The sequence below is a fragment of the Cololabis saira genome, chromosome 22 (assembly GCF_033807715.1).
Source record: "Cololabis saira isolate AMF1-May2022 chromosome 22, fColSai1.1, whole genome shotgun sequence".
Classification (NCBI taxonomy): Eukaryota; Metazoa; Chordata; class Actinopteri; order Beloniformes; family Belonidae; genus Cololabis; species Cololabis saira.
Genome location: NC_084608.1, coordinates 7,952,879 through 7,964,945, shown reverse-complemented (window position 1 = coordinate 7,964,945; position 12,067 = coordinate 7,952,879). Strand labels below are relative to the sequence as shown.

Below are 12,067 nucleotides of genomic sequence, written 5' to 3'. Positions count from 1 at the left end.
GGAGCCACTTTTGCTTTATTAACTTTTCTTAGAACTTTGCAGTCTTCTGTAGATGTTAGAAAACTTCATGTTACACAGATTTACATCACTCCTTGGCATCTCAGTCGCACTTCGGTCGTTAATGTCAGAGGATTTATTGCCAGTTTTGAATGAATTATATGTAGACTCAATTAAAACTGAGCTAAACATGCAATTTGAGTTCATAATACTGCCAGGAGAGAGTCCAATTTATTTTCTGAAGCGTTGAAGCTCTCCAAAACTGAGCTGTGTCTGGTCCCTTTAAGGTGTGAACGTTCATCATTCTGTTAACCTCAAGTGCACCGTGAAAGCTCTGTTCTCCTGGAAATGACTTGTTAAGAGAATACTTGATTCTCTAAATGAGTTTATGGTCTTTTTCTTTCTCTCTCTCCCTCGCTCTCTCTGCACACACACAGAGAGGCATTGTGGCAGTGAAGGAGGATTTGCCGAGGCCGCCCGTCCTCCCAGCAGTGGGCTGATTGGAAGGGCCGGCTGTGTTTGTTAAGGTAATGGGCCCTGGGTGAGTTAATTCACGGGGAACTTGCTGTACGCTCTGTCACCTCAGGAGTAGCAGCCCCGTGGAGAGGGGGAGCCGCCGCCGACGGCGGGGGCTGGGCTGGGACTCGGGGCTGCTCGGGGTTGTCCATCTCTCACCAAAATCCCCTCCGCCTTGCTCCGTCTCCTCCAGCTCCACCTGAGAGTGATTACCAAGGCCAGCCATGAGCAAACAAGCCCCATATGGGGCGCCTATAGTGGAGCCGGGCTGCAGGCTGGGGAGCCCTCCTCCACCTCTGTGGAGAGAAGAGGCCTAAGCAAACACAGTTAATGAAGTCTTAACAAGCAGCCCCCGGGTTAGCGTGAGCCCGCTAAATGCCACTGAGGCTCTTAGAATTGTGTCCAGCAGATTGGCTAAATCTCCTCCAAGCTTTCCTTTACAAGATAAAGTTGAATTAGCATATCTCTGTCCCACCATCTTTGAGGTAAGTCCAGGATCTGGCAGGCACTCGCACTTGTGGGCTTCCTTTCTTCCGCCGCGACACTTGAGCCTGACAGACAGCGAGGGGGCTTTAAACTGGACACATTAACTTTGGATCCTGACATGATTGTGCATTTTATTCATTGGTCCCGGAGCGTTTTCTTTAAGGCCTCAATCTCGGGGAGACTATTTCCCACAGCGAGCAGCGATGCCTTACAAGCAGGGGATGAGTGCTTTTCCTCCGAGTAAATGATTATCTCTGAACAGAAAAGAGCCTCTCTCTTTCACCCCCATCGCTCTCCCACACTGTCATCAGCACCGTGCTCTCACTCCCCTTCCTGCTATCTGTCCTTTTTCACACATCTCAGATGCTTTGGTTTATTTTTGGGACGAAATCCCGCCATTCCTGGTGTGTACAAACATACACTCACATACCTCCGTGGCGCTGGTGAGTCCATTTCCTAATCAAAAGCAAACAGCCATTACCAGAGCGCCTTCCTTGTTATCTCACGCCAGCTAGTCACTTTATCAATCTGTGTTGTGCTGTGAAAGGAAAAAAAAAAGCACCCTTAGCCCCGCGCCAGAAGCAATACCAGTCCAACACCACCACAGATGACCTCAGCAACACAATGCTGTTGCTGTTCCGAGTGGTGAAAAATGGAAGAAGATATGTGTGCTTTTTCTTTTCCTTTCCCAGCGCCTGCCTGATTGTGGGACCGCAGATCGAGGCCTGTCGTGCCAAACTCCCAGGGAGTTGCGTGCCTTAAGAGTACGTAGGCATGCACACACCATAAAGGACAAAATATCTATTGAAAAACACATTCCTGTTGTTGCTGTAGATCAGATTTCGAACAGATGTGCTGATCACATGCCTGGCTTCACCGTGCTCGTTTCACCAGAGGTTGCACGATCTTCCCTTCTCCGTTACTATAATAATAATAATGACACAGCAATCAAATATCAATTACACATCTGCTGAGTTTATTTGAGCATTAAAATAATTGTCTGGAAGGGGAAAAAAATTATCCTGTCCAGCATGTTGGAAACTTGCCTCAGTAACATTTTTGTTCCAAATTCTGCAAGGTTATAAATAATAAATAAATTGTTATTTTTTTATATTGCCTGCAATCTTTTTTGACATTTGAGCCCCTAAAGCAAATTCTGGAGAAACTGTTTGTGTTGGGAGACAAAGGATGACATCAAAGGGGAAGTATTGTTAGGAAATGATCCAACAACAAAATTTAGCAATACATGCAGCAGTTTAGCCCCTAAACTTCTGTTCATTTTATTAGTCTTCCTTCCTGTACTTTCAAGTGTGCAAATGTACATATTTGTCAAGGTAAGCAGTTTAATTTACATTTTTACTCAAATAATTGTGTTTTTTGTGTCCAGTGAGATGTTTTCTGACATGTAAACATCTTATTTGTGCATGAGTGAATGTGTTCAGCCACAGCTCATAGACAGACCCCGCACATAAGCGCCTGCACAGTTTAAAAGTGGAGTAAGTTTAACACATGCAGACACAACAAGAAGAGTTTACAGGAAGTTTAGATGAACAAAACTGTTAGGACGTTTACCACAGCGGGATAGCTGTCACACCAGTGCAGAAATCCCAGCCAGACTCCGCTGGCATGTAAACAGTGATAGGAGGACTGCTGCTCTCTCGGTGCGCTCCGCCGCTCGCTCCTTGCCTGCGCAATTACGCCTCCCGCCGAGCTGCTTGCAGGCGTTAAACGAAACATTAGCACCTCATTTGAAATATAAAACAGTGTTTCACGAGGACAGACAGCTCCCCGGGTAGTCTTATCATGCGCAAATTAGCCAATTTACCAAACTGGGCCCTCTTTTTTTACAGAAACAGTCAGCTCGACTCTTACTGGCTCTCCTGGTGAGTGTTTGTGATGGGTGGTGTAGGAAGCTGCACACTACAACAAAAACAAAAACAACAACAACAAAAATCATTGCATTGTGTTTCCAAATGGTTATTTTTTCCTATGCAATCAGTACATGTATGAACACAAATAAAAATAATCAGAAATAAATGCAGCGCATTTTGCTTCGATTTTTGCTTTCTGCTTTATTTTCTGCACCATCCTGGACCCCAAATCCAAGAAAACTGACACAAACTGTAGAATCATGTGGAATATAAAGAAAATAGTGATTGAGTGAAAGGAGCCCCCCCTCTGCTGCGCTGTGATTGGAGGAGCGGCTCCGGGGGAGTCTCCAACCAGACTCCTCCATATATACGCACCAGTCAGCGGAGAGGGGGTGATTTGTATGGGAACCAGGACCAGTGTGGGACGTGCAGACTGAATGTAGTCGCTGTGTTTTGATAGGAAGAAAAGGAGCCCCCCTATTTTTCTATTTGCATCGATGGGACAGCGGAGATGTGTTTTTGTTTGCTTTTTTTTTTTACCCCAACAGACTGATTGAGGGGAGGCTTCGGGGAGCCGCTTCCACAAGAGGCTGAATTCTCCTCTCAGCCATCTTGCCTGCCTGCCTGCCTGCCTCTCCGCCGCCCTGAAGGCTGTTTCCTCTCCTCCTCCTCCACCTCCTCCTCCTCCTCCTGCTGCTGCTCATTCTGCTCCCTGCTCCCCCTCGGCTCAGAGTAAACACGGCGTGCACAGCTGCGTGCAGCTCCGTGCAGGATCCCGACGGAGGCGAGGATGGGCTCGGCGCGCAGCATCTGAGCTGGACTGGTCTGGATAGGACTGAGGAGAATCTGAAGGCTGGTGGGGGGGGGGGAAACATGGACCTGTGTGGGATTTACCTGCTCCTCTCGCTCGCCCTCCTTCCCCGATCCAGCTGCACCACGGCCAAGGAGATCACCTGCCAGGAGATCGCCGTGCCCCTGTGCAAAGGCATCGGCTACAACTACACCTACATGCCCAACCAGTTCAACCACGACACGCAGGACGAGGCGGGACTGGAGGTGCACCAGTTCTGGCCCCTGGTGGAGATCCAGTGCTCCCCGGACCTGAAGTTCTTCCTCTGCAGCATGTACACCCCGATCTGCCTGGAGGACTACAAGAAGCCGCTTCCGCCGTGCCGGAGCGTGTGCGAGCGCGCCCGGGCCGGCTGCGCGCCCCTCATGAGGCAGTACGGCTTCCCCTGGCCGGACAGGATGAGGTGCGACCTGCTGCCGGTGCAGGGCAACCCGGACACCCTGTGCATGGACTACAACCGGACTGACTCCACCACGGTGTCCCCTTTGCTCTCCAAGCCCACGAACCACCCGGGCCGGGGGGGCCACATCAACCCCGCCAAGAGCAATAAGCCCGGCAGACCCAAGCCGGCCGCGGCGCCCTGCGAGCCCGGCTGCAAGTGTCTGGAGCCCATGGTGTCCGTGAGCACGGAGAGACACCCGCTCTACAACCGCGTGAAGACCGGCCAGGTCCTGAACTGCGCCGTGCCGTGCCACAACCCTTACTTTACGCACGACGAGCGCGCCTTCACCGCGTTCTGGATCGGACTGTGGTCCGTGCTGTGCTTCGTGTCCACCTTCGCCACCGTGGCCACGTTCCTCATCGACATGGAGAGGTTCAAGTACCCGGAGAGACCCATCATCTTCCTCTCCGCCTGTTACATGTTCGTGTCGGTGGGGTACATCGTGCGCCTGATCGCGGGCCACGAGAAGGTGGCGTGCAGCCGCGAGCTGGACGTGGAGCACATCCACTACGAGACCACGGGGCCGGCGCTGTGCACCGTGGTCTTCCTGCTCGTGTACTTCTTCGGCATGGCCAGCTCCATCTGGTGGGTGATCCTGTCCCTGACGTGGTTCCTGGCCGCGGGCATGAAGTGGGGCAACGAGGCGATCGCCGGGTATTCCCAATATTTCCATTTGGCAGCTTGGCTCATCCCCAGCATGAAGTCCATCGCCGTGCTGGCGCTCAGCTCCGTGGACGGGGACTCCGTGGCCGGCATCTGCTACGTGGGGAATCAAAACCTGGACAACCTGCGGGGCTTTGTGCTCGCTCCCTTGGTGATTTATTTATTCATCGGCACCATGTTCCTCCTGGCCGGGTTCGTCTCCTTGTTCCGGATACGCAGCGTCATAAAGCAAGGGGGCACCAAAACGGACAAATTGGAGAAGCTGATGATTAGAATAGGGATTTTCACTGTGCTCTACACGGTTCCGGCTACGATTATAGTGGCCTGCTACTTTTACGAGCAGCACAACCGGCAGAGTTGGGAGATTACGCACAACTGCTCCAAGTGCCTGCTGGAGCGGGAGCGCAGCAGCCCCGACTACGCCGTGTTCATGCTCAAGTACTTCATGTGCCTTCTGGTGGGCATCACGTCCGGGGTGTGGATCTGGTCCGGGAAGACCCTGGACTCGTGGAGGACTTTCTGCACCCGGTGCTGCTGGGGCAGCAAGGGCACCGGGGGGTCCATGTACAGCGACGCCAGCACGGGGCTGACGTGGAGGTCTGGCACGGCCAGCTCCGTGTCCTGCCCCAAGCAGATGCCTCTGTCCCAGGTTTGAGTGGACCATGGTGAAGGACGCAAAAAAAAAAGCAGCTTATTAATAGGAGGACTGCTAATTGTTCAGGAGATAACCCCATCACACATTGTGATGCTGCTGCTGATGCGGAGGTGCAGCCCTCTGTCAGAACAATGCGCCTGGCACTCATACAAGTCAATCACTTTTTAAGCCTGGATTATGGTTCTGCGTTAAATCGACGCGCGTAGCCTACGGCGTAGGGTACGTACGCTACGCCGTATGCTCTGCGTCGGTGTAACGCGGAACCATAAATCAGCCCTTTAGAGTTTTCAGCGTGAACAAACTTGGGCATTAACTGGCTGAAAACAAGACAGTTTGCTCTCCAGCCTGTCAAAAAAAAAAAGTATTTGGGATTTTACTACAGTTTTTTTGTAATACTTTTTGACCGATAACATTGTCAAAAGTGGTTTAAATTAAGCCTTAATAGCACCCAAGTATTTTACGGGTTATTTCTTTTTTTTTTTTCTTTTTGTAATTTCAAATGTATTTATATAAACCTTATGTAAAAAAAAAACTTGTACATTTGTGTATAAGAAGAAATCTTTATAAGCTATTGTAAATTTGTACAAAGTGTAGATGTTTCTCTTTTTTTGTGAGAAAAAGCAAATATGACCTTTATTTTGACAATAAAAACATTTGATGAATCTGAGGATGTGAGTAAGTTTGCAGTGGTTTTCCCATGCATTGGGTGGGTGGGTGGGTTCTGCTCGGGGCCCCAGCCCCAGCCCGTCCCAGGCGTACTCGGTGGGTCCCTGCGGTCGCAGCGCGGCCTTTGAGAGTCCTGTCTAAAGGAAGCCCTTTTAACCATCACAGACCAGTAATTAGAGGCAGGGGTTGAGTTGGAGCATCTCCATAATTGTTAAAGTCCTCTTCACATGCTTGCCCAAGCCTGCTTTCTTAATTTAGTAAAAAGAAGGAGAGGGCGAACGGGGGGGCATAAATGCAGGGAACGGACCCTTTTCATGTGCCGAAACTTTGATCTTTCTTTTTTCTTTTTTGTTCACAGCCCCAGAATAAAGGTGGTGTGTATTAGGAGTGTCTGTCTGATGTGCCAAGGTTCCCCCTAAATGTCCCCATTTGGGCGCTTTGATGGACGTCCTACAATTGAGAGAGTGTTTTTTGGAAGCCCCTCGCTTTTCTTTTTTTCTTTCTCCTTCTTCTTGGAAGGTAGTGGGGGCGTCGGAGCAGAAACCTGCCAGAGCCCCCCGCGTCTTGTGTTTGTTTTTTGTTTTTCTCTCTCCTTACAGTGTCTGAATTGAAACATCTCCCCTCGGCTCAAGCTGTGTCAGCGAGTGCAGGGGCCTTGACGTGAATGATGTTGAAACGGCAATGAAAGCCCCACAGGTGGTCCGTTCACATGATCTCACATCTTAGGGGCTCTTAATCAACGCGTCTTCTTCTTCTTCTTTTTTTTTTGCTACAAATGTTTCTGCTTTGGTCCCAATTAACCCGATGCGCTGGCCTAAGATGATACAGAGTGACCCGGCGTGAAGGTGCCTTTGATTTGCTGCTGAGTGGTGACAGTGGGCTGCAGAGTGCTTTGTTTCTGCTTCATTTCTTTACACTATAACAGTAAAAAAAAAGAAGAAAAAGCAAGCAGCTCTTTTCATTGTAAATCAAACACGTGAACCTATCAGACGAGGGGAACGTGAGCTTCTTCAGCATCATCCCTCCCACATCTGTTTACCTTCAAGTCTGTTTACTTTCAAGTGTATTGTTGATTAGAAAAATAACTAAAGATCCTGGCATCCTCACTATCCCAGCTCAGAAGTATTTGCTGTAGCTTTCAGCCTCATGGCTTGATTTGTGTTTTTGTGTTTACTCTCAAAATCCCTCACCCGGGAAGGGAGCGCCTGTCTGCCTGTCTCTCCCTCCATCTAGTGGCGAGAACGGTCCGGCACAGCTCCGCTCACCTGCACCTCTGCAGCCGTTGACCTCCGTATCAAAGGGTCGGGTGTAAGTGCTGCCCCAGGGGTGTCCGAAGCCGGTCGCACTGAGTCAGGACGGCATGCAGGAGCCGTCCGGACGGGGAGATTCAATCCAGATGTTACGACGTCTACGAGCCGACACTGAGGTTGTGATTTAGAAAGATTGCCAATAAGCATAAACGTGTTTCTGCAGACAATTCCCCCTCTTCTCAAACCCGAGCCGACACACATGCCCACAAATCCACCCTGTAATGATCAGCTGACACATGTTTGACTGCATTTAACCAAGCAAAGAGAATGAGAGATGCTTCGTAAAAGGACGAGAGCGGGTGACGCTGCAGGTCAGGTCCGAGTTCAGGCCCCGTTTTCACGTGGTCGTGGTTTCCGCCGAGGGGCCGACTACCTGCTTTTGTCAGGGTTTGGCCTGCGTATGCTTCTTAAGACTGCGTTAAAGCGGTTGCAGAGCAGCGTAATCAATTTATATCTGGTGAGCAACGGTGCAGAAATCCAATTACAGAGCGCCTCCCCGTGATTGAATTGTCTCGTTTCCTGATCACCCCTCAGCCAGGAGGAACACTTCGACATGCCGCCTATCAAATATTAATGCCGCCGTTTGATGAGAGGCAGACACAGCGGCGCGGAGGGGTGATGGGTAGGTCAGGCTCTTTAATATCGACCCCCGCAGATTACACCTGGGGAAAGTTTGGCTTTTGTTTTATCCGTGAGCGCGCGGTGGGGGGGGGGATACGGCCTCCTGTGATCCACACCAGTTGTTTTCCACACAAACCAGCCCACATGCATGATTATGTTTCCATTCAACCCTGCTGTAAAGCATCTATGAGTTCTTCCATAGTTATTTCTGATGTTTCCCTCATTACATTCATGAGACTAACAAAAATAGAGGCACCTTAGAGTTTCCAAAGGAGCGTTCCTCAGTGGAAAAGCATGACCGTGACCTCTGTGATCCATTTAGATTAACAGCGAAGTTCCTGACCTTCAGAGCAGGCAGATTACTCCCACCTGGCCATTTCAGACAGCAGATGTTGGGAAAGAAAGGGGCCGAGCATGCTGAGCTCTGTCAGGGCTGCAGGCTTACGGTTGCTCGGGGACGGCCGAGTCGTCGGAGGGGTTTGCAGTTTGCTTTTCACATTTCAAAACCGAACCCCACAAAGATGGTTCAGGTCAGTCTCTTTCATCAGTCCCAGGGCCGTCTGACTTCTTCTGAAAGGGCTGCTATTCGTGTCTCCGGGTCCGGAGACACGTACGGGCTGGTTATGCCGCCTGTAGCCGGCAGCAGCGTCGCTCTGAGGCCGGAGCCGCTTTGACAAAAGAAATCTGCATCAATAGCCGGCTCTGCAGTGCCAGCGCAACAATGCCCCTGTGGTTTAGTAGTCCTTACAGTGCACCCCTCCTGCCTCTTCCAACCCTTGGACCCCCAAACCCCCTCCTCCGCCCCGTCCTCCACCTCCACCCTCCCTCCATCCTCCCCACCTCCACACACACACACAGCAGGAGTGGAACAGAGCGTTCCCTCAGTCATTCACCGGCTGACTGACACGGACACAAAGGGGAAACTTCTTTCATCTGAGGCGCCGACTGTTTTCCCAGATTCTCCCCTGGTATGGGCGTGCTGTGCGAGCCTCCAGCACCGCTCTCCACACCAGTGATGGATGCCGTGCCACAGGTCCGACAATTGCTGAATATTGAGGCACAACAAAATCCGGCCTGATGAATAGTTCGTGGGGCTTTTCTTTAAAACATACAGGGGTTGTTTTTGCTCCATTTTCTAACTTTGCAGCCTTCACATGCAGCCGGCCACGCTGCGGTTCTCCCAGGTGACTTGAATCTGACTTGTGTGGAAAATCAGCGGAGATCCCTTCCATCACTGAAAATGGTGTTTAAGGTCAGGTGATTTAGCGTTGAAGAGAAGGAGCCACTGTTACGATTATCATCCCCTGCAAATCAGAGTAGGTTCCAGACATGGCGTGATCATGTCAGATATATAACATGACATGTGCTCATTTTAAGCTTTGAGTCATAAAGAAAGCTGTAAACATTCATAGATAGATAGATCTTTATTGTCATTATCACCAGGCACAACGAAATTAAAAGTGCTCTCCAGTCAGCACATCATATCAAAAATAAAATAAATCAATCAATAAAATGAAATAAAAACAAATAAAATAAAATAAATATACAGGACTGTCTCAGAAAATTAGAATATTGTGATAAAGTCCTTTATTTTCTGTAATGCAAAAATGTCATACATTCTGGATTCATTACAAATCAACTGAAATATTGCAAGCCTTTTATTATTTTAATATTGCTGATCATGGCTTACAGCTTAAGAAAACTCAAATATCCTATCTAAAAAAAATAGAATATTCTGGGAATCCTAATCTTAAACTGTAAGCCATAATCAGCAATATTAAAATAATAAAAGGCTTGAAATATTTCAGTTGATTTGTAATGAATCCAGAATGTATGACATTTTTGTTTTTTTATTTGCATTACAGAAAATAAAGAACTTTATCACAATATTCTAATTTTCTGAGACAGTCCTGTATATCTAGACACATTCACCCCTCCACACATACATCAACACACAGACATTACAAGAACTTTCATCAACGTACAATCATCATTTTTTGTTATTGCACATTAGCTCCAGTTTTTTTTAAGAGTGGTTATTGCTGTTGGATAAAAGCTGTGTTTGAGTCTGTTTGTCCTTGTTTTCATGAGTCTGTATCGTTTCCCAGATGGCAGCAGTTCAAACAGTGATTTTTCACCTTTTATTATTTCTTAGAAAATAATAAAAGGAGAAGTTATTGATGAGAAATCGACGCCACCAAAGTCACGGGTCTGTTTTTTGAGTATTGGTAAATTGCATCTTAATCCCATGCTCAGCATCCCTTGTATCCTTCACCCAAACAAACCTTTCTTTACACCGGTCTTTGTGACCACAAGGAGCTCTTTGAAAGCCAGACGGTGTGCGAGACACCTCCTAGGACCTGCTGCATCGTTTCCATCAGTTCCTCCAGTGAAACAGGCCGCGGTGGAGCTCAGGGCTCTCCGACCTGCTGAGGAAATCTGCAGACTGTAAAGCTCCCACTTGTTTTTCACCAGCTTTATAGGCTTGTCTCGATGGGAAATTTCCATTGTCCTCATTAAGCTCCTTGTTGGGGTTTTTGATGATACAGTGAATGTGTCATATGGAAATAACGGAGGAGACATCAGCAGTGACACCGAAACCCCGTGTAGGGAATAGAAACTCCATGCAGTTTGCTGTGTGGTTGATTAACTATACGGCTCAATGAACGCAGCCCGGAGTGAGTTTACGCTTTACCAGACAGCAGAGAGATTATAAGTGTGTGTTTCAGTTGACAAGTCTTGATGGAGGACTCTCAACACAAGGGCCGTTACTGTTGTGTTGAATTCGAAGGTAACAAGTATAAAATCATTAAAACACAGACACAGCTCACCCTGAATTCCCTTTAAATGCTGTAGATAATTCTGTTGAGTTTTATTAAGCCGTCTTGGTAAAAACCACAGCTCACAGCTCATTTAAAAGACAAATATGATGATCTCCAGGATATTCCTGCATATATATTTCTTATCTCAGCCCCAAACTTCCTCTCCTGATGAAATCATCCAGCAGAAGGTGATTGAAGCAGCAATCTGAAACGAGGCTTGTGAATTCAGAGTCATAACTGTGGTCAATATGTAGAATTATATGTTTTTTTTAAACCCACCTGCTCATGTTTCTCTACTGTGACTCACAAGTCAGTCACATACGCTGCCGCTCTTCCTCAGTGTTTACCAATCCTCTGTGTACTGTATTTCTCCCAGAATCCTCCGCTCCAGGGACAGCTTTCCCAGATCCAAATTCCTCAAAGTCATCAAAGCGAAGCGCGGAGACTCTCCAGCTGGTGCTTGTCATCTGCCAGATCCATTTCCATCATGTGCAGTGGTGTGCAGCTCTGACTGAGGGCTCTCTGGCACGACGCACCTCACCGCCCTGCAGAGATAAACTCTGCATAGGGTGTAAACTTTTAACTTCATCCGAGGACGCCGGCAAAAAAAAACTGTCTTGCTCATGCAGAAAAATCAGCAGCCTCGTCATCAAAGATGCCTCCATCACCTGGATCCAGATGACAAGTACAGCTGGTCTGGGTCCATTTAGAGGACGACGGATGTTGTTAATCAGCTAAATACGTAGGATGAACTATAGAAAGCACCAAATGATTGCAAATTGTAAGCGCTTGTTCTTCACAGCAATGGGGGGGTCAAAATTTCCTGTGTCGTCAGATGTCAAACTGGACATCTCCCAGGAACTATGATGTTTGTCTGATCAGCAGCTCAGCAGCCAACGTCTCTCACAGGGTTGTCCAGGTTCAGGTTGAAGGATTGGGGTGATGGAGGACTCTGACAAGTGACGTGCTCGGTGAAAACAAAAACAAGGATCCTCAGGAGGACAAAGGGCATTTTAATCCAGTCTCAGCACCGAGTTTTGCAGACGTATTCATGTAAATACACATTAGGCTTGCGTTACACATAACAAAATAACACAAGCACTCCTGTTTTTTGTTCTCGCTGAGGCTGATTTGTGTTTATTTATGTATTTGAATCCCTAGCAGGGTT

General features: G+C 48.3%; 1 protein-coding gene across 1 annotated transcript; it reads left to right on the top strand.

Moving 5' to 3' along the window:
• Nucleotides 1-3,278: 3,278 nt before the first annotated feature.
• On the top strand, nt 3,279-5,698 carry fzd8a (frizzled class receptor 8a). Its single transcript, XM_061713621.1, has one exon. It carries the CDS (start codon nt 3,744-3,746, stop codon nt 5,478-5,480), a length of 1,737 nt encoding a protein of 578 aa, XP_061569605.1. The 5' UTR covers nt 3,279-3,743; the 3' UTR covers nt 5,481-5,698.
• The last annotated feature ends 6,369 nt before the right edge of the window (nt 5,699-12,067 follow it).